General features: G+C 44.8%; 1 protein-coding gene across 1 annotated transcript in view; it reads left to right on the forward strand.

Annotated features, from left to right (window-relative positions):
- Nucleotides 1-26,916, forward strand: part of LOC121278118 (dynein heavy chain 8, axonemal-like) — a 2,067,071-nt gene that overhangs the window by 1,239,184 nt on the left and 800,971 nt on the right. Inside the window, 1 exon segment of the mRNA XM_041188205.1 lies at nt 11,735-11,959. Within this exon segment, the coding sequence (XP_041044139.1) occupies nt 11,735-11,959 (225 nt within the window).

Below are 26,916 nucleotides of genomic sequence, written 5' to 3' on the forward strand. Positions count from 1 at the left end.
TCTTGCTACATATGGTCATGGACTGCTTCAGTATCTGAGGAGACGTGAATGGTGCTGAACATTGTGCAATCATCAGCGAACATCCCCACTTCTGACCTTATGATGGAAGGAAAGTCATTCATGAAACAGCTGAAGATGGTTGGGCCAAGGACACTACCCTGAGGAACTCCTGCAGCGATGTCCTGGAGCTGAGATGACTGACCTCCAACAACCACAACCATCTTCCTTTGTGCTAGGTATTACTCCAACCAACAGAATTTTCCCCCTGATTCCAGTTTTGCTAGGGCTCCTTGATGCCTCATTGGGTCAAGTGCTGCCTTGATGTCAAGGGCAGTCACTCTCACCTCAGCTCAGGAGTTCAGTGCTTTTGTCACTTTTGTACCAATGCTGTAATGAGGTCAGGAGCTGAGTGGCCCTGGTGGAACCCAAACTGGTCATCGGTGAGCAGGTTTTGGCTAAGCAAGTGCCGCTTAAAGCACTGTTGATGACGCCTTCCATTACTTTACTGATGATGGAGAGTAAACTGAAGGGACGGTAATTGGCCGGGTTGGATTTGTCCTGCTTCTTGCATACAGGGCATACCTGGACAATTTTCCACACTGCCAGGTAGATGCCAGCATTGTAGCCGTACTGGAACAGCTTGGCTAGGGACACGGCAAGTTCTGGAGCACAAGTCTTCAATACTATTGCCAGAATATTGTCAGGACCCTTGGCCTTTGCAGTATCCAGTGCCTTCAGCCGTTCCTTGATATTACGTGGAGTGAATCGAATTGGCTGAAGACTGGCATCTTTGATGCTGGGGACCTCTGGAGGAGGCCGAAATGGATCATCCACTCAGCACCTCTGGCTGAAGATTGTTGCAAATGTTTCAGCCTTACCTTTTGTGCTGCTATGCTGGGCTCCTCCAACATTGAGGATGGGGATATTTGTGAAGCCTCCTCCTCCAATGAGTTGCATAATTCACGACTGGATGTGGCAGGATTGCAGAGCTTAGATCTGATCCATTGTTTATGGGAGCGCTTAGCCCTGTCTATCACTTGCTGCTTATGCTGTTTGGCATGCAAGTAGTTCTGTGATATAACTTCACCAGGTTGACACCTCATTTTTTAGGTATGCCTGCTGCTGCTCCTGGCCTGCCCTCCAGCACTTTTCATTGAACCAATGTTGTTCCCCTGGCCTGATGGTAATGGTAGAGTGGAGGATATGCCAGGCCATGAGGTTACAGATTGTGTTCGAGTACAATTCTGCTGCTGCTGATGGCCCATAACATCTCATGGATGCCCAGTCTTGATTTGCTAGATCAGTTCATAAGCTATCCTGTTTAGCACATTGGCAGTGCCACACAACACAATGGAGGGTATCCTTAATGTGAAGGCAGGACTTCGTCTCCACAATGACTGTGCGGTGGTCACTCCTATCAATACTGTCATGGACTGACAGGCAGGTTGGTGAGGATGAGGTCAAGTGTGTTTTACCCTCTTGTTGGTTCCCTCACCACCTGTCGCAGACCCAGTTTAGCAACTATGTCATTCAGGACTCGGCCAGCTGGTGCTACTGAGCCACTCTTGATGATGGACATTGAAGTCACCAACCCAGAGTACATTCTGCACCCTTGCCACCCTCAGTGCTTCCTCCAAGTGGTGTTCAACATGGAGGAGCACTGATTCATCAGCTGAGGGAGGGCAGTACATGGTAATCTGCATGAGGTTTCCTTGCCCATGTTTGACCTGATGCCGTAAGACTTCATGGGGTCCAGAGTCAATGTTGAGGACTCACAGGTCAACTCCCTCCCGGCTGTATACCACTGTGCCGCCACCTCTGCTTGGTCTGACCTGCCGGTGGATCAGGACACACTAAGGGATGGTGATGATGGAGTCTAGGACATTATCTGTAAGGTATGATTCCATGAGGATGACTATGTCAGGCTTTTGCTTGACTAGTCTGTGAGACAGCTGTCCCAATTTTGGCACTAGTCCCCAGATATTAGTAAGGAGGACTTTGCAGGGACGACAGGGCTGCGATTGTTGTTGTCATTTCCGGTGCTTAGGCTGATGCTGGGTGGTCCATCCGGTTTCATTCCTTTTTTGTGATTTTGTAAGTTTGTTATATCCTTAAGTTATGACAGAATTGAATGATAGAATTATTCTGACTAATTCATCATTAACAATGCTGAATGTTTTCTTTCATAGAACACCAGATTGGTCAGTTATAGTGCACACTTATGTAAAAGGCAGAACTAGGAGATGCATCATTCATGTATTGCACGCATATGGTATGGAAGTTGCTCACTACGCATATAGGAGGTACATATGATGTGAATGACCAACATGACTTTGCTTCACTGAGCTTTAATGCCAGAAAATGGAACAATGCCTTTTTGCTGCTGCCAACAGAGCTTGACCAACAGTCCTGAAGATTAGTAGCTAGAAAAAGTCCTTGGCTTTTCTGTAACTCAGGCTCCTGCTTTACCCCAGTTCCAATACCTCCTATTTTACCTTCCGCGCCTCCTATTTAAGGACTGGATGGTGAACTCTCCTTTGCAGATTGGCCATTGTTATACGCTCCACTTGATTTTTCTTTCAACTAATCTCACTGAGTGGAATCCACTCCACTAATCTGACTGGATTTTCAATCTGTTAGATTGGTGATTGGTGTTGATTTCAATCTTCACTGCCTCCAATATTGAAGCTACTTGTTTGCAGGAGTAACACATGCAAGGGGATTTGGCTCATTGATGACAACAATCAGAACTGGATGGTTTAAAAAAAAAACCTCTCCCAAACAAATGGGACTGCATGATTTGTGACGCAGAGGTGGCCGGTGTGGGAAACATGTTGAATAATTTCTACCATTATTATGTGAGGCACAAGGGCAAGTTTGGCCACAAGTTCCTGAAGATTGAATTCAAACTGAATGGTAAGAGTTTACCGGAATGCCAAGAGCTCGCAGTGTGACTGAGAATCTGGAGCCTGGGGAGGTTAAGAAGGGGCGGAGGGAAAGCCAGGCCCAGGATACATGTCCTCATGCTGCTGGTGCTGAATTGTCTCTGAGTCAATGTATTGCAGCAGCAACAGCAGTAACCCTCCTGTACAGTTCCCTTACTGTTAAAAGAAATATAGACTTTACAATTTCCTGCACGCAGATTTCTCATAAAAAAGCATATCAGGGTATTTGAAGCTCAAGGTTCTGGGATCTAAAGCAGCATCAATATCCCCATATACCTTGCTGTGTTTGCCTAGTGAATATTAATTCTTTGGCTGTGATGTCCTGAAGATGTGAAATGCAGTATCGTGTTTGTATTCATTGCTGACAGCTTTACATTGAATTTGAAGCACAGAAACAGGCCGTTTGGCCCACCTCGTCTACAGTGGTGGTTGTATTCCACATAAACCTCCTCCCACTCTTCTTGATCACATTATCAGGGTAACCTTCAGCTTCTTTCTTCGTGTTTTTATCAAGTTCCTTGAATGTATCTAAACAAGAATCATAGAATGGTTACAGCACAGAAGGAGGCCATTCAGTATATTGTCTCTGTGTTAGCTCTCTGCAACAACAAGTCAGCTAATCCCACTCCTCCACCTTTTCCCTGTGGTCTTGTAAAATCTTTTCTCTTCAGATAATTATCCAGTTCCCTTTAAAAAACTGCAGTTGAATCTGTCTCCGCAACATGCTCAGGCAGTGCATTCCAGATCCAAGCCACTTATTGCCAATAGATGTTTTTCCTCATACCACCTCTGGTTCTTCTGTTAATCACATTAGGGTTCTCAACCTACTGCCAATAAGAACAGTTTCTCCCCAATTACTCAATCCGGACCCCTCATGATTTTGAATACATCTAACAAACCTCCTCTGAATCTTCTCTTCTCCAAGGTGAACAGCCCCAGCTTTGCAATCAATCCACATAACTGAAGTCTCTCATCCTCAAAACCACTCCCATAAATCTTTTCTGTACCCTTGGGAAAACATTTGCATCCTTCCCATTGAGGCTGAACCAGTGTTTTATGAAGGTTAATTTTGTCCTCTGTGCCCCTATGTATAAAACCCAGGATTCAGTATAATTTATTAACTGCTTTCTCAACCTGTTCTGCCACCTTCAATGATTTACACACATATACACCCAGGTTCCTCTGTTCCTGCATTTCCTTCACAATTATATCTTTCATTTTATGACACCTCTCCTCATTCTTCTGACCAAAATATATCACTTCACACTTCCATACATTAAATTCCATCTGCCACGTGCCTTCCCATTCCACCAGCCTGTCTACATCCTCTTAAAGTCTATCACTATCCTCCTCACAGTTCACAATACTTCCAAGTCTTGCATCATCTTCAAATTTTGAAATTGTTTCCTGTACACCCAGGTCTAGGTTATTGTTATAAGTCAAGAAAAGCAATCTCCCCGCTTTATACCGTCCCCCAGTCAGAAGTAAGTAAAGTTTTCTATAATTCATGTTTTAGTAGGCTTGAATTAAATAAACTGTTGCATAATGAAATTCTAGCTATGCTAAAGAATAATGATTCAAAATACCACTTGGTTTGAAATAAAATGCCGACTGGCACCAACATTTTTCATTGAAAAAGCATAGCTTTGCTGACATCTGGGGACTCAAATGATTAATACATAGGAAAACAACATACGAGTAGATCTAGGAATGATACGGACAACACATTTTCTTAGAGCTCCGGCACCTCAAAATTTGGTACTACACTCCTGCACGTGGCACTGGGAGTAATCCTGAGATGACTGCTTCTGAGGTCCTACTTTTTAATTTATTTCCTAACACCCTAAAATCTTCTTTTCGGACCCCATCCTTCTTCCTACCAATGTCATTGGATCACAACCTCTGGCTGTTCAGTCTCTCCGAGAAGAACGTCCTGCAGCTCTTCTGCGGCCTCCTTGACCCTGGCACCAGGGAAGCTACATACCACCCTGGAGTCATGACTATGGTTGCAGAATCACCTCAGCAAGGGTCTGTTCCCTTCACTAATCATATTGTCCTTCCACTCTTTTTTTCTTCCCTCCTGTGCAACTGAGCCACCCATGCTCTCAGAGACCTGACTCTTGTTGCACTCCACATTCCACAGGCTGCACATTCCACTCGGCTGAGATGCTCTGCTATTCCTTAAATTTACAAACTATTTACGATAAGTAGAATAACTTAGCAGTTACTTACCAATCAGCTTCTTCCCTTGTACTGAAATAATTACCAAATACTAGAGGCTGAAAAAGGTTGAAAAAAGCATCCCCTTCCCCTCTTCATTGAACTACCTCACTGACCAAACTCCCAGCTATTCACTGTGAAGTCGCACTCTGTAAAGTCGCACCAGGAAGGCAATACGCCATCCTCGATTCACACCTGCTGTCGCAGAAATGCCTATGTGTTCCTCTAACTACGAAATATCCTCTTCCAGGCTTCTCTGTGTCTTCCTGTACAGCTGAGCCAGCCATGGTCCATAGACTACACTCACCCAGATAAGCCATCACTTTCATTAGTATTCAGAATGGAATAACGGTCAGAGAGTTTGTTGCATTCAGGGGAATCCTGCACTACCTGCCTATTTCTTCCTCACTGGTCACCCATTCCCTCTCTCACAGACTCTCACAGTGCCAAAGAAGCCCTTCAGCCCATCAAGTCTGCACTGGCACGTAAGAAATACCTGACCTACCTACCTAATCCCATTTACCAGCAAATGGCCCATAGCCTTGAATATTATGACGGGCCAAGTGTTCACCAAGTAGTTTTTAAAAGGATGTGAGGCAACCCGCCTACACCAACCTCCCAGGCAGCGCATTCCAGACGGCCAAGACCCTCTGGGTAAAAACGTTTTTCCTCACATTCCCCCTTAACCTCCTGCCCTTCACCTTAATCTTAAGCCCCCTCATGACTGATCCTTCAACTAAGGGGAACAGCTGCTCCATAATCCACCCTGCCCATGCCCTTCAATCTTGTACACCTCTATCAGGTCATCCCTCAGTTTTCTCTGCTCCAACGAAAACAACCCAAGTCTATCCAACCTCTCTTCAGAACTTAAATGTTTCATCCCAGGCAACATCCTGATGAATCTCCTCTGCACCCCCTCCAGTGCAATCACATCCTTCCTATATTATGGCAACCAGAACTGCACACAATTCTCCAGCTGCGGCCTCATCAAGGTTCTATACAACTCCAACATGATCTCCCTACCTTTGTAATTTATGCCTCGATTGATAAAGGCAAGTGTCCCATATGCCTTTTTCAACACCCCACTAACATGCCCCTCCACCTTCAGAGATCTTTGGACACACACACCAAGGTCCCCTTGTTCCTCAGAGCTTCCTAGTGTCATACCATTCATTGAATACTTCCTTGTCAAATTACTCCTTCCAAAGTGTATCACCTCACACTTTTCGGGATTAAATTCAATCCGCCACTTATCTGCCCATTTGACCATCCCGTCTATATCTTCCTGTAGCCCAAGACACTCAACCTCACTATTAACCTTCCGGCCAATTTTTGTGTCATCCGCAAACTTACTAATCCTACTCCCCACATAGTCATCTATGTCATTTATATAAATGACAAATAATAGGGGACCCAGCACAGAACCCTGTGGTACACCACTGGACATGGGCTTCCAGTCACTAAAGCAGCCTTCTGTCTTCACCCTCTGTCTCCTACAACTAAGCCAATTTTGAATCCACCTTATCAAATTATCCTGTATCCCAAATGCATTTGCCTTCTTTATATGTCTCCCATGTAGGACCTTGTCAAAGGCTTTGCCAAAATCCATATAAACTACGTCAACTGCACTACCCTCATCTACATACCTGGTCACCTCCTCAAAAAATTCAATCTAATTTGTTAGGCATGATCTCCCTCTGACAAAGCCATGCTGACTATCCCTGATCAAATCTTGCCTCTCCAAGTGGAGATAGATTCTCCCCTTCAGAATTTTCTCCAATAGTTTCCCTACCACTGACATGAGACTCACTGGTCTGTAGTTCCCTGGCTTATCTGTACAACTCTTCTTAAATAGTGGAACCACATTAGCTGTTCTCCAGTCTTCTGGCACCTCCCCCGTGGCCAGAGAGGAATTAAAAATTTGGTTCAGAGCCCCTGCGATCTCCTCCCTTACCTCCCTCAACAGTCTGGGACAAATCATCCAGACCTGGAGATTTGTCCACTTTTAAGCCTACCAACACCTCCAATACCTCGTCGCTCCCTATATCAATTTGCTCAAGAACCTCGCAGTCTCTCTCCCCGAGTTCGATACCTTCATCTTCATTCTCTTGGGTGAAGACGGATGTGAAGTATTTGTTCAATGCTCTACCGATGCCCTCTGGCTCCACCCATAAATTGCCCCCTTGGTCCCTAATGGGCCCTACTCTTTCCCTGGTTATCCTCTTCCCATTAATATACTTATTGAATATCTTGGGATTTTCCTACTTTTACCAGCCAGAGCTCTCTCATATCCCTAATTGCTCTCCTAATTGCTTTGTTTAGCTCCAACCTGCACTTTCTGTACTCCACTAATGCCTCCGCTGATTTGCTTCCCTTGTACCTGCTAAAAGCCTCTCTTTTCCTTCTCATCGTATCCTGAATATCTCTGGTCATCCATGGTTCTCTGGGCTTGTTACTCCTTCCTATCACTCTAGAGAGAACATGTTGAGCCTGTACCCTACCCAATTTCCTTTTTGAATGCCCCCCAGTGCTCCTCTGTAGATTTCCCCACAAGTACCTATTCCCAGTCTACCTTGGCCAGATCCTGTGTTATTTTACTAAAATCTGCTCTCCCCCAATCCGAAACATTTTTTTGCAACTTGTCTATTCCTTTGTCCAAAACAAGCTTAAATTGTATCATGCTGTGGTTGCTATGACTAAAATGCTCCCCTACCACCACCTCAGCCACCTGTATGGCTTCATTCCCCAGAATTAGGTCCAGCACTGCGCCATCCCTTGTTGGACCCTCTAGATATTGACCAAAAAAGTTCTCCTGTACACATTTCAAGAAATCCATTCCATCCAAGCCCTTAACACTATGTCCATCACAATTAATGTTGGGAAAGTTGAAATCACCTAATATAATTACCCTATTGTTATTAATTTTACACACCTCTGCAAATTGTGCACATATTTGCTCCTCAATTTCCCGCTGACTATCTGAGGGTCTATAATAAACACCTAACAATATGGCTGCCCCTTTTTTATTCCTATGCTCTACGCACAAAGCTTCAATCGATGCCCCTTCCAAGATATCATCTCTCCTTACTGCAGTAACTGACTCCTTAACTAATAATGCAATGCCTCCTCCTCTTTTGCCTCCTCCCCTGTCTTGCCTGAAGATTCTATATCCCAGAATGTTGAGCTGCCAATCCTGCCCTTTCCTCAACCACGTCTCTGTGACGGCTACTATATCACAATTCCACGTATCAATCCTCACCCTTAACTCATCTGTTTTACCTGTAATACTCCTGGCATTAAAGTAAAGGCCATCCAGCCTTGCCTTACTCCCTTGAAACTTAATGCAGCTGTACTCCCTCTGACTTGTTTGTTTTACTGTTGTTATGATGTGCCCCTATTCTGCTAACATTCTGTTTCCCCTCCCCCTGCCAAATTAGCTTAAACTCCTCCCAATAGCACTAGCAAACCCGCCCACAAGGATGTTAGTCCCGCTCTGGTTCAGATTTAGTCCTTCCCGCTTGTACAGGTCCCACCTTCCCCAGAAATGGTCCCAGATTTTCCAGGAATCTAAAACCCTCCCTCCTGCACCAACTCTTAAGCCACGTATTCATCTACGCGATTCTCCTATTTCAGAGCTCGCTAGCATGTGGCACTGGGAGTAATCCAGAGATTACATCCCGAGAGGTCTTGCTTTTTAATCTGCTGCCTTACTCCCTGAATTCTTGATGCAAGATCTCATCCCTCTTTCTACCTGTGTCATTGGTACCAACACGTACCATGACCTCTGCTTTATCACCCTCCCCCTTCAGGATGCCCTGCAGCCATTCAGTGACATCCCAGACCCTGGCACCAGGGAGGCAATACACCATCCTGGAGTTTCATTGACAGCCACAGTTGTGCCTATCTGTTCCCCTGACTATAGAATCCCCTGTTACTATTACTGTTTCTCTCTTCTTCCCCTCCTGTACAGACAGGCTGTTTGTTGTGCCAGAAGATTGTCTCTGTCTGCACTCCCTGAAGGAACCATCAGCCTCCAAAATGGAATACCAATTTGCGAGCGGGACCCAAGGGGACTAATGAATTACCTGCCTGTTTCTCTTGGACTGCCTGATGGACACCCATTCCCTTCCATCCTCAAGTTCCTTCAACTGCGGTTTGACCACCTCTCTAAATGTACTTTCCATGATGCTTTCAGACTCGTGGATGCTCCACAGTGTCCCCAGGTGCCATTCCAACTCTGAAACCCGATCTCCCAGGAGCTACAGATGGACACACTTCCTGCACACATGCTGGTCCCGGGCACTGTAAATGTTCCTGGCTTCCCACATGGAGCATGAGGAGCACACCATGGCTTTGAGCTCTCCTGCCATGACTTATCCCTTTAAATTAAACCTTTTAAATCTATCAATTACTTTAGGGCGCTTCTTTCCTGATCCTCGTTACTACAGAATATACAAACTATAAACCACAAAAAGACCTTAAACTATAAGCAGTAAAAGTAGTAAATACTTACCTGACTTTACCCACTATTTACCAGTCATTCCTTTCCCTTGTAGCCTCTGCTGCTGCAGCAGGGCAGGACCACTCTCTGAAGATTTAAGTTGGATAGCAAAGAAAAAATGCAAAGAGCACCTCTTCCCCTATGCACTGAATTCCCACTGTGCACCAAATTGCCAATACCCATACTCACTCTGTGTCTCACTCAAGATGAGGTCTCTCCCCTGTTCATGTGCAAGCACACTGCCTATTCTCCCAGTATATTCTTAAGTTGTGAGGTGACCATATCTATCTACATGCTATCAACAAAACTAGCAGCCTCAAGGATGCACTGCAGTGACACCAGCTTCTGTTCAACCTCTGAAATACCGAGCACGATCTGCTACAACTAACAACATTTTCTTCCCATATGGTTATCCAGGACACAGGAAATGTCCTGGAGTTCCATATGGAACAGGGTGCACACTGCAAGGAGCAGAGCTGCCCTGTCATCCCTCTAAGTGTTGATAACAGATGTTAACAGCTACTCACTTCTCTTCTTCTGTTGTCATTTAAATATAGCAAGGTTAATTGAAATGCTTTTACTTAACCCTTATTATAAAAAAGTTTTTTAAAAATTAATTTCCTAGCTTCTTAGACCAACTTCCTAACTTTGAAGAAATGGAAAAAGCTATAATACTCACCAGTCAATGAACTCCCACCCTTCATATGATGTCACTGTGTGATTTTTCTCTCTCTCATTTCAGTGATCTCAGCCTCCTTCACAGTAATCCTGACCTACTGTGCACTCCTTCTAGTCTTCAGCCTTTGAAACCAGACCCTTGCTGTCCTAATCTATTAGTGAGTCTTGGGCCACCTGGGAACAGTATCAATGGAAACAGATGGCTAGACATCCATCTATCCAGATTGACTCATTATGACTGCTTGCCTGAACTTCAAGGCTCACCAATGGATTACACAAAAACACAAGAATTAGACCAAGACTAGGCCTTGAGCCTGCTCTGTCATTTGATAAGGTCATGGCTGATCTGATTGTAGTCTCAATTCCACTTTCCTGTTTGAATATATGCTGTGACCCAGCCTTCACTGCTCTCTGGGGAAAAGAATTCCACAGATTAACAACTCTTTGAGAGAAAAAAACATTCACAGAATCACAAAATTGTTACAAAGCAGAGAGAGGCTATTCTTGCTTGCATTTGTTTTCCAAATTGCTCCTTATCTCAGTCTTAAATGGGACACTCCTAATTATTAAACTGTACCCCCTGGTTCAATATGCCCTGCCTTATCTTAGCTGGGGTCTGTCTACACAAGCTCAATTGGATTGTTAGCTTTGATTGATTGCTATCTTTATGAGGTTATAATGAGTTATTCTTTCTCTGATTTGTTTTTATTCAATGTCAGTATTTGGATAGGATTAAGAGGTATTAGTGGAGTAAAACTTCTGTTATTGAAATTATGAATGGCTGTGTCTGATCAACACTTTTATAAGGTAATAAGAGCATCAGTCTTTTATAAAGTAGATTTCGGAATGGATGTTTTTTTTTCATGAGTATTTCAAGACTTGCCATTGTTATTTCATTATTGGTGCTGTACATAGTGCATACTGGGTGAGTGGACATGGTGGGTAAAGAAAGGACATGGAGGGCACATCAGTTGCATGGGGCATACAGGTGGCATAGGTAGTGGGAGAATGTTGAGGGGATGTGAGTGGAAGGTTTTAGAGGGCCTAATTGACATTAATACTAATGGGACAAAATCCCAGGGAACTGAGGCAGGCCTTTTAACCAGCCCACATTGGCAGTGGCCTACTTCTATGCCACATCTGAACAGCTTAAGGGGTCAGTGGGCCTAACTTGATCCCACTCTTGCCTCCCCTGACCAAAAATAGTGAGTGGGAGAGCCCTTTATATGGAGACAGGTCTGCTTATTTGGGAAATTTTCCAACTCAAGCCTCCAGCCACATTCATGAAACTCTGGATCAGTGTTTCAGGTGTGATTTTTCATCAGCACCAGGTTATTTAACTGATTCACTTTTGTTCACATTTAGTCTATGTCTCATTTTGTGTCTATAGGTTGGAATTCTTGCAATCCAGATACTGTGGACACGGGATTCAGAGGATGCAATTAAACTTGCAAAAGACAGTAAAAAGATTATGCAAACAACTAATCAAAAATTCCTAGAGCTTCTGAACTCCCTTATCAGCCAAACAACACATGACCTGACTACGTTTCAAAGAATCCAGTTTGAAACTCTTGTTACCATTCATGTTCACCAGAGGGACATATTTGACGACTTGGTACGGTGAAAGAATTTAAATTTGTATCTTATTTCTAGTTTGTTGTTACACTTTGCTGCTGTCACTTTATTTCAACTATTAAATCAGTGTCTATTCCTCCACTCCATTTGTCATTCCACAGAGGGGTAAAGGTGCTCTGGCATCCCTAAGCGCCCATTTTTTAAGAATTTAAGCTTTTAAGGTGATGTATAACACTTAAACTTGTATTTTTATATCTTGATGTTTATCATACCCTCTGTTACTTGAAAATGGCTAATATTGACATGCTATCGCTCAAAGTAATTTCAGTAACAAAAAATTAATATTGTCATCATCATTTTCATGAATTAGAAACATAGGCTGGGATTTTCTGGCCCTGGTGCGGTGGGTCCTGCTGCAGTGGATGCGGCGAGTCAGCCAAAAGTCCATTGACTTCAGCGGGACCAGAAGATCCTGTCAGCAGGTGGGGCCAGAGAATCCCTCCCATAGAAACAGAAGCAGCGTATTTTGCCTCATGAGCCTGCTCTACCATAATAATTGATCACAGATGATGGCAAGCCTCCATAACGTCCAAGGGGCGCTTGAGGGCTGCAGCCTTCTTGCCTGTCGGGGCCATGTCTTCTTTGCTGCAGTCATGGGCTGGAAGCACTGAGCGTGCCTGTACTTTATATGTGGTGCCTGGCGTGAAGTGGCGAGGCGACAGTGTGGCAGGTGAATTGGAGGCTGTTTGCTATTGAAACAGCATGTTTCCCGGGAATGCATAATTAATGTGGCGGGTTTGGGATGATACGGCATGAAAAGCCGCCATTGCGGCCGGTGGGTAAAATGTCGTTTTACCTGCCCACTACAATACTTAGTGCATATCTGGGATGATTCTGCCCAAAGCATTTGCAATCATTTTCAGCCAGAAATGTTGAGTGGATGATCCATCTCAGGCACTTCCTGAAGTCCTTACCAATCACTAATTCTGTATCAGTCTTCAACCAATTTGATTTATCTCATACGATATCAAGAAACAGTTGGAAACAGCAAAAACAATGGGTTCTGACAATCTAGTTATAGTGATGAAAATTTGTGCTCCAGTACTAGCTGCACCACTGGTCAACTGTTTCAGAACAGCTACAACGCTGACACTTACTCAAATGTGGAAAATTGCCCAGGTATGTCCTGTCCATAACAAACAGAAAAAATCAAATCCATCCAATTACTGTCTCATCAGACTGCTCTCAATCATCAGCAGAGTGATGGAAGGTGTCGTTGACAATGCTATCAAGTGGCACTTACTCAGCAACAACCTGCTCAACAACACACTTTGACGGATTTGAGTCAATTCAGGAGTGCCAGCATAGATTTGTTAAAAGGCAGAGTGTGCTTGACTAATCTCATTGAATATTTTTGTAAAGTAACAGAGAAGGTTGATAAAGTAACAGAGAAGGCAATGGATGCTGTTGAGATGGATTTTAAGAAAGCCTTTGACAAGGTATCAAATAAAAGACTGCTTAATCAAATTGAAGCTCGTGGAATGGGAGGGTCAGTGTCCAATTGGATTAAGGACAGAAAACAGCTCGTCATGCTAAAGATTTTCTTTTCACACTGGAGGTTAGACAGTGGTGTTTCCTAAGGTTCAGTGCTAGATCACTGTTTTTTTTGATACATATAAAATTATGTGGATATTGGAATACAGAATAAAATTTCAAAACTATCTAATTATACCAAACATGATGGCGTGACTGACAGTGAGGTTGATAGCAATTGACTGCAGCTGGACTTAGATAAGTTAGCAGAATGCGCAGGTTAATGGCAAGATGGAATTTCATACAGAAAATTATGAGGTGATGCCAGTTGGCAGAAGTGATAGGGAGAGGCACTATAAATTAAATAGCACAGTTCTAAAGACTGGAGGGACAGAAGGACCTGGGGTTTCATGTACCTAGATCTTTGAGAGTGGCAGAATATTTTCAGAGGACTATTCATAAAGCATACAAGATCTTGGATTTCATAAATAAAGTTATTGAGTACAAAAGCAGTGCTGAACATTTGTAAAGCTCTGGTTAGGCCAAAAATAGAGTATTTTGTCCAGTTCTGGTCTTCACATTTTATGTGAGGATCCTTGAGAGAGTACAGAGGAGATTTACCAGACTGGCTCCAACAATGAGGGATTTTATTTCCGAAGTTAGGTTGGAGATGATGGGGTTGTTCTGGTTCAAGCAAAGGAGCTTGAGGCAAGATGTGATGCAAGTAACATTCACACCACACAAGGGCAAGGCAATGGACAGGATCCAGCCACCTATTTTGATGGTCAATGGCACTCTTGTCACTGAATCCCTCACCATCAACATCCTGGGTGTAGTGTTCGATTGTTCTGTGTTTGTGCTGGACCCTGGTCGCCAGTTTGTTGGATCCTATTCGCACGCTTGTTGTAAGTGGTGGCCAATTTGGTACTAATGATAGAGTTGAATAGCAGACGCTTCATAGGTAGAAGCTTTTAGGACAGAATTTCTTGTGCCACTGGCAGGTGTGCGCCCGACCTGAACAGATGTGAAATACTGTGCAATAACTTCGGCCGAGTGTCTCAACGTCATCGCACACTATCGCAACAATTAAGAGGCTTATTAAGGCCTTTAAGTAATTAATTAAGCTGAATTTTTTGCAGCCCGCTCAACTGTTCTGTTGGCGGGCAGGCAAATAGGTCAGGCGGCCTTTGCATTTTTAATGAAGCCTCATCCACGAGCGGGAAGAGGTTTCCAACGATAACTAGAAAAACAATTTAAAAATTTTAACATCCTTATTTACATGTCCCTCTTCATGTGACTGATTCATATGTGGGCACATGTTTATATGATGTGTAAGAAGTTTATTTTTCATTTTAAAATCTTTCAGCTCCCTGAGGCAGCTCTGTGCCTTCAGGGAGTTTTCAGTATGTGCTCGCCCGCGCATGGGCAAACTTCCACGCTCGCTCTCCTCCCGCTCCCACCCTGGCAGCGTTGAGGCTCTTAGCGTGTCTTTCATGCTAGCTGACCATTAATTGGCCAGCCAGTGTGAAATCACGGCTGAAGCCCGATCGCAGGCAGCAGTTGGTCTCGTGGCCATTCCTGGGCCTGCCCACCTGACAAGGGAAAACTCCTGCCCTTAGTTTATTTACCAAGGTACTCAGCAGCATCTAAGCATGTGCTTACATTTCAAACTCTATTTCTACGCTGCTCCCACTACTAACTACTGACTACAGACTAGTAACTACAGAGATAGCCCATACTACTCTGCTATTGGATACTAAGATTATGTGATCTTCCTTAATAACATTCTTCTTAAAGGTATATTACAAATCAGATTACCACATCCCTACCCCCTTTACTCAGGAATACATTTTATATTTACAATTACAAATTTCTCAAAATATTTACACTGCTAAGTAATTTACAAATTCAGTCTTTCTGGGTGTTTCCTTATGTGTGTAGAGCATCTCAGCTCTACTGCTTCAGATGCCTTGTCAGGAACCTCCTTTTTCAGAGTTGCCTGAACATCCGGTGCTTCTGTGGGCCCCTGCAGATCTGTATCCTCCACTCGTGAAGGAACAACAGATGTGTCTGTACTATTTTGAGTTCTTTCAACAGGAAACGCTGACCCGGTCGTGAACACTGGTGGAATCATTTCTTGGTGTATAGTTTCTCTCTTCCTTAGATGATCCACACGTCTCCGTATGATCCGGCCATCCACCTCCACATGGTAAGATAGAGGTCCAGTCAATGCACTTATTTCACCTGGTGACCACTTTAGTCCTTCTCCAAGGTTTTTCACATATACTGTTTTTCCCACGGTAAATTTCCTCTCAGGACTATGCCAATCATGTCTAATTTTCTGACTTTCCTGATTCCTTTACACCTTCCTCTCTAAGTTTGGCATTATTAAGCTCAATCTCATCCTGAGAAGGTGTTTCAACAATAATTCTTCAGGTGTGGCACCTGTTGTTTTGTGAGGGGTGATCCTATAATGGAAAAGAAAGCATGCTAGCTTGGTTGTTAAGGAATCTCCAGTCAACTTCTTCATGCCTACCTTGAATGTTTGAACCGCCTTTTCGGCTAGTGCATTTGAGGAAGGGTGGTAAGGTGAAGTTTTTACGAGTGATATTATTGAGGCTGATAAACCACTGAAACTCAGCACTTGTAAATGCTATGCTATTAGCAGAAATTACCAATTCTGGTAGTCAGTTAACTCAAAACTTTGACATAACTTCTCAATTGTAGCAGAGGATGTTGGTGATTTCACCTCATATATGCCCATCCATTTTGAGCGTGCATCAACAATGAGTAGAAACATTGGCCGGGATTTTCCGGCCCCATCGCAGGTGGGACCCACTGCGGGTGAGGCGGCGCCCCAGCCAGAAGTCCATTGACTTGTGGCGGGACCGGAAGATCACAGCAGCAGCCGGGTGCAGAAAATCCCGCCAACTGTCAATGTGTAATCATACCCATGGTCTTCCTGGCCACTCCCAAGGGTGCAACAGAGCTGTTGAAGATAAATTTTGCAGTTGCTGACATTGCACACAATTCTTCACTAAACTCTCTATTTCACCATCTATCCAGGCCACCATAAGTAGCTGCGAACTATGGTCTTCATTCAGGATATTTCTGGATGTGCACTGTATAGTTCAATTAGCAGTGGCTCTCTTCCTTTTGGAGGTACTATCACTCATGCTCCCCACAATAAGATGCCATCCTGCCTGGTCATTCCATGCCTTCTGTTGAAGTACGGTTTCATTTCGTCAGATACAGGCTTTTGTGACCAACCATGAAGTACTTGTTCTCGTGCTTGAGATAGGACTGGGTTCTACTTGTGTAGTCTCTGATCTGTCAAGCATATACTGGCAATGAATCTAAAAAATTTAGCAATATAGCAAGCTCTTGTGGAACTGGGACTTCCTCATCCTTTACTTGTAAAGGCAAATAACTAAGTCATTTGCAATTTGACTTCCAGGCCTATGTATGGAAGTATACTCATGTGCTGCCAGGATTAAAGCCCATCATTGTATTCTTGCCGAGGCTATGGGTGGTATAGCCCTGTCCTCACTTAATAATCCTAGCAATGGCTTGTGGTCTCAAACAATAGTAAAGTGGTGGCTGTGTACATACAGGTGAAATTTCTTAACACCAAAGATGACATGCCTTCTTTTTCTATCTGTGAGTAACCCTTTTCTGCTTTGGTGAGCGTTTTTGATACATATCCTATAGGCCATTCCATGCCATCGCCCATCCAATGGAAGAGCACTGCTCCCACTCTGTAGGGGGATGCATCACAAGTCAATACCAATTCTTTCCTCAGGTCATCGTGTACTAATAGGTTGGACGAGTGCAACAATTGTTTGACCTTTTTGAAAGCTTCTTTCTGGGGCACCTCCCAAGGCCAATGTTAGTTCTTTTTTGAGTAGATAATGTGGGGGTGCCCATCCTGTAGACAAATTGGGTAAGAACCGCCCATAATTATTGATCATCCCCTGGAATTATTTGAGTTCTGAGATGTTCTTTGGTACAGGCCCCTCTCTTATCAACAATTAGAGTTAGATAATGCCTCCTGAGAATTTGTCACAATTAATACAAAAGGTTGTACCAATACACTCGATTGCCTTTCAGCATCTCCTCAGCTTGCGCCATCTTCCAGAGAACAATGGAAAGTTTACTGCAGTGACTGCCCAAGGTTGTAGTCTATTTAGATGATGTTTTGGATCCACAAGTGTGTTTAAGACTGAGATAGATAGGTTCTTGATTGGTAAGGGGATCAAAGGTTACGGGGAGAAGGCGGGAGAATAGGGTTGAGAAACTTATCAGCCATGATTGAAAGGTGGAGCAGACTCGATGGGCCGAATGGCCTAATTTCTGCTCCTATGTCTTATACTCTTATGGTCTTATGGTCTAATGGCTCTCATTTTCTCCTCAACCGGGTGGAAGCCCTGTGAATCTACCCGATGACCCAAATAGATTAGCTCCCTCGCCTGGAACATGTACATTCCCTTTTTTAAATGCACTTCAGCCCGCAAGAAACATTTTAAGACTTCTTCTAAGTTTGCCATATGCTCTTTTTCAGTGAAGCCTGTAACCAAAACATCATCTAAATAGACTACAACCTGGGGCAGTCCCTGCAGTAAACTTTCCATTGTTCTCTGGAAGATGGCGCAAGCTGAGGAGATGCTGAAAGGCAATCGAGTGTATTGGTACAACCTTTTGTATTAATTGTGACAAATTCCCAGGAGGCGTTATCTAACTCTAATTGTTGATAAGCATAACTCATGGTTCCCCCCTGCCAGCTTGGCATACATTTTTGGTATGGGGTGTCTATCTAGCTTAGCTACTTCATTAATTGTCAATTTGTAGTCTCCACAAGTTTGAACACTTTGGTCAGGTTTAAGGACGGGGACTATGGGCACTGCACGTTCTGAGAACTGCATAGGTTGTCTAATGCCCAGTTTTTCTAGGCTGTCCAGTTTGGCTGTCTCAGTGCATAAGGTACTGGTCTCGTCTTCATGAATCGGGGGGTTGCCTCTGGATCCACATGAATTTTGCCTGCAGCCCCTGGATCTTCCCAAGTTCGCCCTTGAAGACTGTGGTGTACTTTTGTAGTAGCCCCGGTAACCAACTTGCTCTTAATTGGAAAATTTCAGCCCATTCCAACTTAATCTCCTTTAGTCATTTTCACCCGAAGAGGCTTGGCCCCTTGCCTACTACTACCATCAAGGGTAGCTTTACTGATTGGTTGCCATAATGAACAGTTGCTCTAATTATGCCTTTGACTTGGATGTCTTCACCCATGTGTGTTTTTAATTAGGCACTTGTTTCATCTAAATTTAATTGATGTTCCCCATTATTTAGATGTTTGAAGGTATATTCCCCAATTACTGTAGTGGAAGCTCTTGTATCCACTTCGAACAGGTCTACCATTCACTTTCACTGTTACATATATTGGTTCTGTTCTTCCAACCTTCAAATTATATAACTAATAAATATCTGAATCTGGTGCTTCAGGCTTTTCTACATTGTAGATCTCACTGGTTTTGTTCTTTTGTTTAAACGTTTGTTTGACTCTTTCCTTACAATGTCTCATTATGTGTCCATTCTTATGACAGTAAAAACATTCTATTTTTATAAACAGCCAATTGTTAAAAGACTGTTTCCACCTTCATTGAAATTGATCCTTGTTTTCACTGCTAAATCATATTTTCTCATTTTCCTGCTAGCGGGGGTTGTTTCCCACCTCTCAGTAGAGTCTTGCATTTTTGCATCCTTTTGACTGGAGCTTCCCACCCGATGTGGAGAATGGCACCATTTTGCGTGCCCTGTATGGCTTTTGAATCTCTTATTGCACTTTCCATTGCCAGTGTTCTCTCTAGCACCTTCTTGAAATCCAAACTTCTGAATCGTGTCCTCATTCACACAGCATACTAAACGATCGCTAAGCTTATCGTTTAGAGATACACCAATCTCACAATGCTCCGTTAATTGTTTCAAACTTGCCACATAGTTTGCAACTTCCCTTGAGCTCTAATTCCTGAATTAAACTTGAACCTTTGCATTGTTACTGAGAGCTTTGGTTGATAATGGCCCTTCACCAGGTCCACAAATTCATTAAAATTTCTCGAGGCTGGATGCCATCAAACTTTGAATCAAGCCATAAGTTTTATTCTCACATGTATTTAAAAGGATCACCCACCTCTTCTCTTCTCCCGTAATCTCATTTGCTTGGAAAAAGAACGAGAGACACTCTATGTAGTCAGACCAATTGCTGGATCAAAAAGATCAATTCTTCACAATTGCAGCTTGCAATGGAATAGTGTTATTGTCCCTGGACGAGTAATACAGAGACAAACACAGAATTACCTGGAAAAACTCAGCAGGTCTGGCAGCATCGGTGGAGAAGAAAAGAGTTGACGTTTCGAGTCCTCATGACCCTTCAACAGAACTGGGTGAATCCAAGGAGAGGGGTGAAATATAAACTAGTTTAAGGTGTGGGGTGGGGGGTGGGTTGGGTGGGGGGAGAGAAGTGGAGGGGGTGGTGTGGTTGTAGGGACAAGCAAGCAGTGATAGGACCAGATAATCAAAAGATGTCACAGACAAAAGAACAAAAGAACACAGAGGCGTTGAAGTTGGTGATATTATCTAAATGAGTGTGCTAATTAAGAATGGATGGTAGGGCACTCAAGGTACAGCTCTAGTGGGGGTGGGGGCATAAAAGATTTAAAAATAATGGAAATAGGTAGGAAAAGAAAAATCTATATAAATTATTGGAAAAAACAAAAGGAAGGGGGAAGAAACAGAAAGGGGGTGGGGATGGAGGAGGGAGTTCAAGATCTAAAGTTGTTGAATTCAATATTCAGTCCGGAAGGCTATAAAGTGCCTAGTCGGAAGATGAGGTGCTGTTCCTCCAGTTTGCGTTGGGCTTCACTGGAACAATGCAGCAAGCCAAGGACAGACATGTGGGCAAGAAAGCAGGGTGCAATGTTAAAATGGCAAGCGTCAGGGAGGTTTGGGTCATTCTTGCGGACAGACCGCAGGTGTTCTGCAAAGCGGTCGCCCAGTTTACGTTTGGTCTCTCCAATGTAGAGGAGACCGCATTGGGAGCAACAAATGCAGTAGACTAAGTTGGGGGAAATGCAAGTGAAATGCATGCTTCACTTAAAAGGAGTGTTTGGGCCCTTGGATGGTGAGGAGAGAGGAAGAGAAGGGGCAGGTGTTGCATCTTTTGCGTGGGCATGGGGAGGTGCCATAGGTGGGGGTTGAGGAGTAGGGGTTGATGGAGGAGTGGACCAGGGTGTCCCGGAGGGAACGATCCCTACGGAATGCCGCCAGGGGGTGTGAAGGGAAGATGTGTTTGGTGGTGGCATCATGCTGGAGTTGGCGGAAATGGTGGAGGATGATCGTTTGAATGCGGAGGCTGGTGGGGTGATAAGTGAGGACAAGGGGGACCCTATCATGTTTCTGGGAGGGAGGAGAAGGCGTGAGGACGGATGCGCGGGAGATGGGCCGGACACAGTTGAGGGCCCTGTCAATGACCGTGGGTGGAAAACCTCGGTTAAGGAAGAAGGAGGACATGTCAGAGGAACTGTTTTTGAAGGTAGCATCATCAGAACAGATGCGACGGAGGCAAAGGAACTGAGAGAATGGGATGGAGTCCTTACAGGAAGCGGGGTACGAGGAGCTGTAGTCGAGGTAGCTGTGGGAGTCGGTAGGCTTCTAATGGATATTGGTGGACAGTCTATCACCAGAGATTGAGACAGAGAGGTCAAGGAAGGGAAGGGAAGTGTCAGAGATGGACCAAGTGAAAATGATGGAGGGGTGGAGATTGAAAGCAAAATTAATAAATTTTTCCAGGTCCCGACGAGAGCATGAAGCAGCACTGAAATAATCATCGATGTTCCGGAGAAAGAGTTGTGGAAGGGGGCCGGAGTAGGACTGCAACAACGAATGTTCCACATACCCCATAAAGAGACAGGCATAGCTGGGGCCCATGCGGGTACCCATAGCCACATCTTTTATTTGGAGGAAGTGAGAGGAGTTGAAGGAGAAATTGTTCAGTGTGAGAACAAGTTCAGCCAGACGGAGGAGAGTAGTGGTGGATGGGGATTGTTCGGGCCTCTGTTCGAGGAAGAAGCTAAGGGCCCTCAGACCATCCTGGTGGGGGATGGAGGTGTAGAGGGATTGGACGTCCATGGTGAAGAGGAAGCGGTTGGGGCCAGAGAACTGGAAATTGTTGATGTGACGTAAGGTGTCAGAGGAATCACGGATGTAGGTGGGAAGGGACTGGACAAGAGGAGAGAGAAGGGAGTCAAGAAAACGAGAAATGAGTTCCGTGGGGCAGGAGCAAGCTGACACGATCGGTCTACCGGGACAGTTCTGTTTGTGAATTTTGGGTAGGAGGTAGAAGCGGGCCATCCGAAGTTGGGCGACTATCAGTTTGGAAGCTGTGGGAGGAAGATCTCCGGAGGAGATGAGGTCAGTGACAGTCCTGGAAACAATGGCTTGATGTTCAGTGGTGGGGTCATGGTCCAGGGAGAGGTAGGAGGAAGTGTCTGCGAGTTGACGCTCAGCCTCCGCGAGGTAGAGGTCAGTGCGCCAGAGAACAACAGCACCACCCTTGTCAGCGGGTTTGATGACAATATTGGGGTTGGGCCTGAGAGAACGGAGTGCAGTAAGTTCAGAGAGAGACAGATTAGAATGGGTGAGAGGAGCAGAGAAATTGAGATGACTAATGTCGCGCCGACAGTTCTCAATGAAAAGATCAAGCGAAGGTAAGAATCCAGAGGGAGGGGTCCAGGTGGAGGGACAATATTGGAGGTGGGTAAAAGGATCCGTTGAATGGGGAGAGGACTCCTGCCCAAAGAAGTGAGCCTGGAGACGAAGACGGCGGAAGAAGAGTTCAGCATCGTGCCGAGCCCGAAATTCATTGAGATGAGGGCATAAGGGTATGAAACTAACTCCTTTGCTGAGCACTGAACGTTCAACGTCGGAGAGGGGAAGGTCAGGGGGTATAGTGAATACACGGCTGGGGCTGGGATTGGAAGATGGAGTGGGGACGGAGGGACAGGCAGGGGTGGAGGGTCCTAGATGGGTGTTTGTGTCAATGAGTTGTTTGGGCTTGCGTTCCTTAGCACTTGAGAGAAAGAGAAAAAGTTTCTTGTTTAGGCGTCGGATGAGACGAAGAATAAAATGAAACTGGGGGCATGTGCAGCTTTGAAAAAGGGTATGGCGGTGCTGCTGGAGGGAGAAGTCGAATGTATTCACATGGCGGCGCTTGGCACTGAGTGTGGATCTCAGAATGTGACGAGTAATCCAGAGATCCAGGGTAATGCTCTGGGGACCTGGGTTTGAATCCCACCATGACAGATGGTGGAATTTCACAGAATCACACAGTGCGGAAGAGGCCCTTCGGCCCATCGAGTCTGCACCGACGCGCGAGAAACTCCTGACCTACCTACCTAATCCCATTTACCAGCACTTGGCCCATAGCCTTGAATGTTATGATGTGCCAAGTGCTCATCCAGGTATTTTTTAAAGGATGTGAGGCAACCCGCCTCCACCACCTCCCAGGCAGCACATTCCAGACTGTCACCACCCTCTGGGTAAAAAGGTTTTTCCTCACATCTACCCTAAGCCTCCTGCCCCTCACCTTGAACTTGTGTCCCCTCGTGACTGATCATTCAACTAAGGGGAACAGCTGCTCCCTATTCACCCTGTCCATGCCCCCCATAATTTGAATTCAATAAAAACCTGGAATTAAAAGGCGAATGATGAAACCATTGTCAATTGTTGTGAAAAGCCATCTGATTCACAAATGTCCTTTAGGCAACAAAATCTGTCATCTTTACCTGGTCTAGCCTACAAGTGACTCCAGACCCACAATGTGGCTGACACTTAAATGTCCCCTGAAATGGCCTGGCAAGTCGCTCAGTTGTATCAAACTGCTACAAAGTCACAAAAAAGGAATGAAACCAGGCAGACTGCCCGGCATCGACCTAGGCACCAGAAAAGACAACAGCAATCTACGCCCTTTTGACCCTGCAAAATTCTCCTTACTGAAATCTGGGAACTAGTGCCAAAATTAGGAGAGCTGCCTCACAGACTAGTCAAGCAACAGCCTGACATAGTCATCCTCACGGATTCATATCTTGCAGATAATGTCCCAGACACCACCATCACCATGAAGGGACATGAGGACTCGAAACGTCAACTCTTTTCATCTCCGCCGATGCAGCCAGACCTGCTGAGTTTTTCCAGGTAGTTCTGTTTTTGTTTTGGACCACCATCACCATCCCTGGTTATGTCCTGAGGTGGCGGACCCAGCAGAGGTGGCAGCACAGTGGTACACAGTTGGGAGGGAGTTGCCCTGGGAGTCCTCAACGTCGAGTCCAAAACCCATGAAGTCTCATGACATCAGGTCAAACATTGGCAAGGAAACCGCCTGCTCATTACCACGTACCACCCTCCCTCAGTTGATGAATCAGTGCTCCTCCATGTTGAACACCACTTGGAGGAAGCACTGAGGGTGCAGAATGTACTCTGGGTGGGAGACTTGAATGCCCATCACTAAGATTGACTCGGTAGAACCACTATTGATTGAACTGGCCGAGTCCTAAAGGACTTAGCTGCTAGACTAGGTCTGTGGCAGGTGGTGAGGGAACCAACAAGAGGGAAAAACATACTTGACGTCATCCTCACCAACCTACCTGCTGCAGATGCATCTGTCCATGACAGTATCGGTAGGAGTGACCACTTGCCAGCCATTGTGGAGATGAAGTCCTGGCTTCACATTGAGGACACCATCCATCGTGTTGTGTGGCACTATCATCAAACTAGATGGGATAGATTTCGAACAGATCTAGTAACTCAAGACTGGGCATCCATGAGGCGCTGTGAGCCATCAGCAGCAGCAGAATTGTACTTGAACAAATCTGTAACCTCATGGTCTGGCATCGCCCCTGTCTACAATTTCCATCAAGCCAGGGGATCAATCCTGGTTCAATGAAGAGTGCAGGAGGACATGCCAGGAACAACACCAGGCATACCTAAAAATGAGGTGTCAACCTGGTGAAGCTACTTGCATTCCAAACAGCATAAGCAGCAAGTGATAGAGCTAAGCGACCCACAGCCAACGGTTCAGATCTAAGCTCTGCAATAATGCCACATCCAATCATGAATGGTGATGGACAATTAAACATCTCACTGGAGGAATCGGCTTCACAAATATCCCTATCCTCAATGATGGGGAAGCCCAGCACATCAGTGCAAAAGATAAGGCTAAAGTATTTGCTACAATCTTCAGCCTGGAGTGCCAAGTGCATGATCTATCTCGGCCTCCTCCAGAGGTCCCCAGCATTACGGATGCCGGTCTTCAGCTAATTCGTTTCACTCCACATGATATCAAGAAATGGCTGAAGGCACTGGATACTGCAAAATTAACCAGGTATATCCTGCAAACAAAAAGAAGGACAAATTCAACCTGGTCAATTAGCGCCCCATCTGTCTATTCTCGATCATCAGTGAAGTAATGAAGGGGTCACCAACAGTGCTATCAAGAGGCACTTGCTTAGCAATAACCAGCTCACTGATGTCCAGTTTGGGTTCCATCAGGACCACTCAGCTACTGACATCATTACAGCCTTGGTTCAAACATGGACAAAACACCTGAACTCCTGAGGTGAGGTGAGAGTGTCCTTGATATCACGGCATCATTTGACTGACTGTGGCTTCAAGGTGTCCAAGAAAACTGGAGCTAACGGGAATCGGGGGAAAGCTCTCCACTGGTTGTAGTCATACCTGGCACAAAGGAAGATGTTTATGGTTGTTGGAGGTCATTCATCTCAGTTCCAGGACATTACTACAGGAATTCCTCAGGATAGTGTCCTCAGCCCAACCATCTTCAGCTGCTTCATCAATGACCTTCCTTCCATCATAAGGTTAGAAGTGGGGATGTTCGCTGATGATTGCACAATGTTCAGCACCATTGATGACTCCTCAGATAGTAAAGCAGTTCATATCCAAATGTAGCAAGACCTGGACAATATTCAGGCTTGGGCTGACAAGTGGCAAGTAATATTTGCGCCACACAAGTGTTAGGCAATGACCATCTCCAAGAAGGGAGAATCCAACCATCGCCCCTTGATGTTCAATGGCATAACCATCACTGAATCCCCCACTATCAACATCCTGGGGTATACCATTGACCAGAAACTGAACTGGGCTGTCCATATAAATACTGTGGCTACAAGAGCAGGTCAGAGGCTAGGAAATGTGCAATGAGTAACTCACCTCCTGACTGCCCAAAGCCTGTCCACCATTTATAAGTCACAAGCCAAGAGTGTGATGGAATACTCCCCACTTGCCTGGATGAGTGTAACTCCCATAACACCCAAAAAGCTTGACGCCACCCAGGACAAAGCAGCCTGCTTGATTGGCACCACATCCACAAACATTCACTCCCTCCACCACCGATGCACAGTAGAAGCAGTGTGTATCACCTACAAGATGCACTGCAGGAATTCACCAAGGCTCATTCCACAGCACCTTCCAAACCCATGACCACTACCATCTAGAAGAACAAGGGGAGCAGATAGATAGGAACACCACTACCTGGAAGTTTCCCTCCAAGTCACTCACCATACTGACTTGGAAATGTGTCACCATTCTTTCACTGTCGCTGGGTTAAAATCCTGAAGCTCCCTTCCTAACAGCACTATGGGTGTACCTACACCACATGGACTGCAGCGGTTCAAGGAGGCAGCTCACCACCACCTTCTCAAGTGTGACTAGGTTTCGGCAATAAATGCTTTCCCAGCCAGCGAAGCCCACATCCCATGAATGAAATTTTAAAAATGCTATGAGGGAATAACTTTGTCGATTTGAACGGAACTTCTGCTTACAATTACTGTGCCAGGTACAGTGTTGATTTTGTTTCCCTAAATTCCTTCCGTTTAATTTGTTTAATCCTCATCACCAGTTTGGTGGATCCTCGTCGCCAGTTTGTTGGATCCTGTTCACACGATTGTTTAAGTGGTGGCCGATTTATCACTAATGATAGAGTCCAGTAGCAGACACTTCAGAGGTAGAAACTCTTAGTTTATTTACAAAGGTACTCAGCAGCAACTAAACATGTGCTTACACTTCAAACCCCATCTCTACACTACTCCAACTACTAATTGCTGACTACAGACTATTAACTACAGAGGTTGCCCTCGCTACTCTGCTGTTGGATAATAAGATCTTAAAGGTATATTACACTTCAGATTACCACAGTTTGATTATGTGAGGCTGTTTGCTATTGATGCCCAGTGTACTTGATTAAGTTAAGTTTGGATATGGACTCAGAGAAAAGTAAACAAAGCTGGAGAAAGAGCTGGAAGCTGCTAAAAGCATGAAAAAGCAGACATTTTAATACATTGGATAAAACCTGTTACACACATAGAAACCAGTGTTATCTCTGTAAAGATCTGAGATGTAAAA

The sequence above is a fragment of the Carcharodon carcharias genome, chromosome 5, assembly GCF_017639515.1.
Source record: "Carcharodon carcharias isolate sCarCar2 chromosome 5, sCarCar2.pri, whole genome shotgun sequence".
Lineage (NCBI taxonomy): Eukaryota > Metazoa > Chordata > Chondrichthyes > Lamniformes > Lamnidae > Carcharodon > Carcharodon carcharias.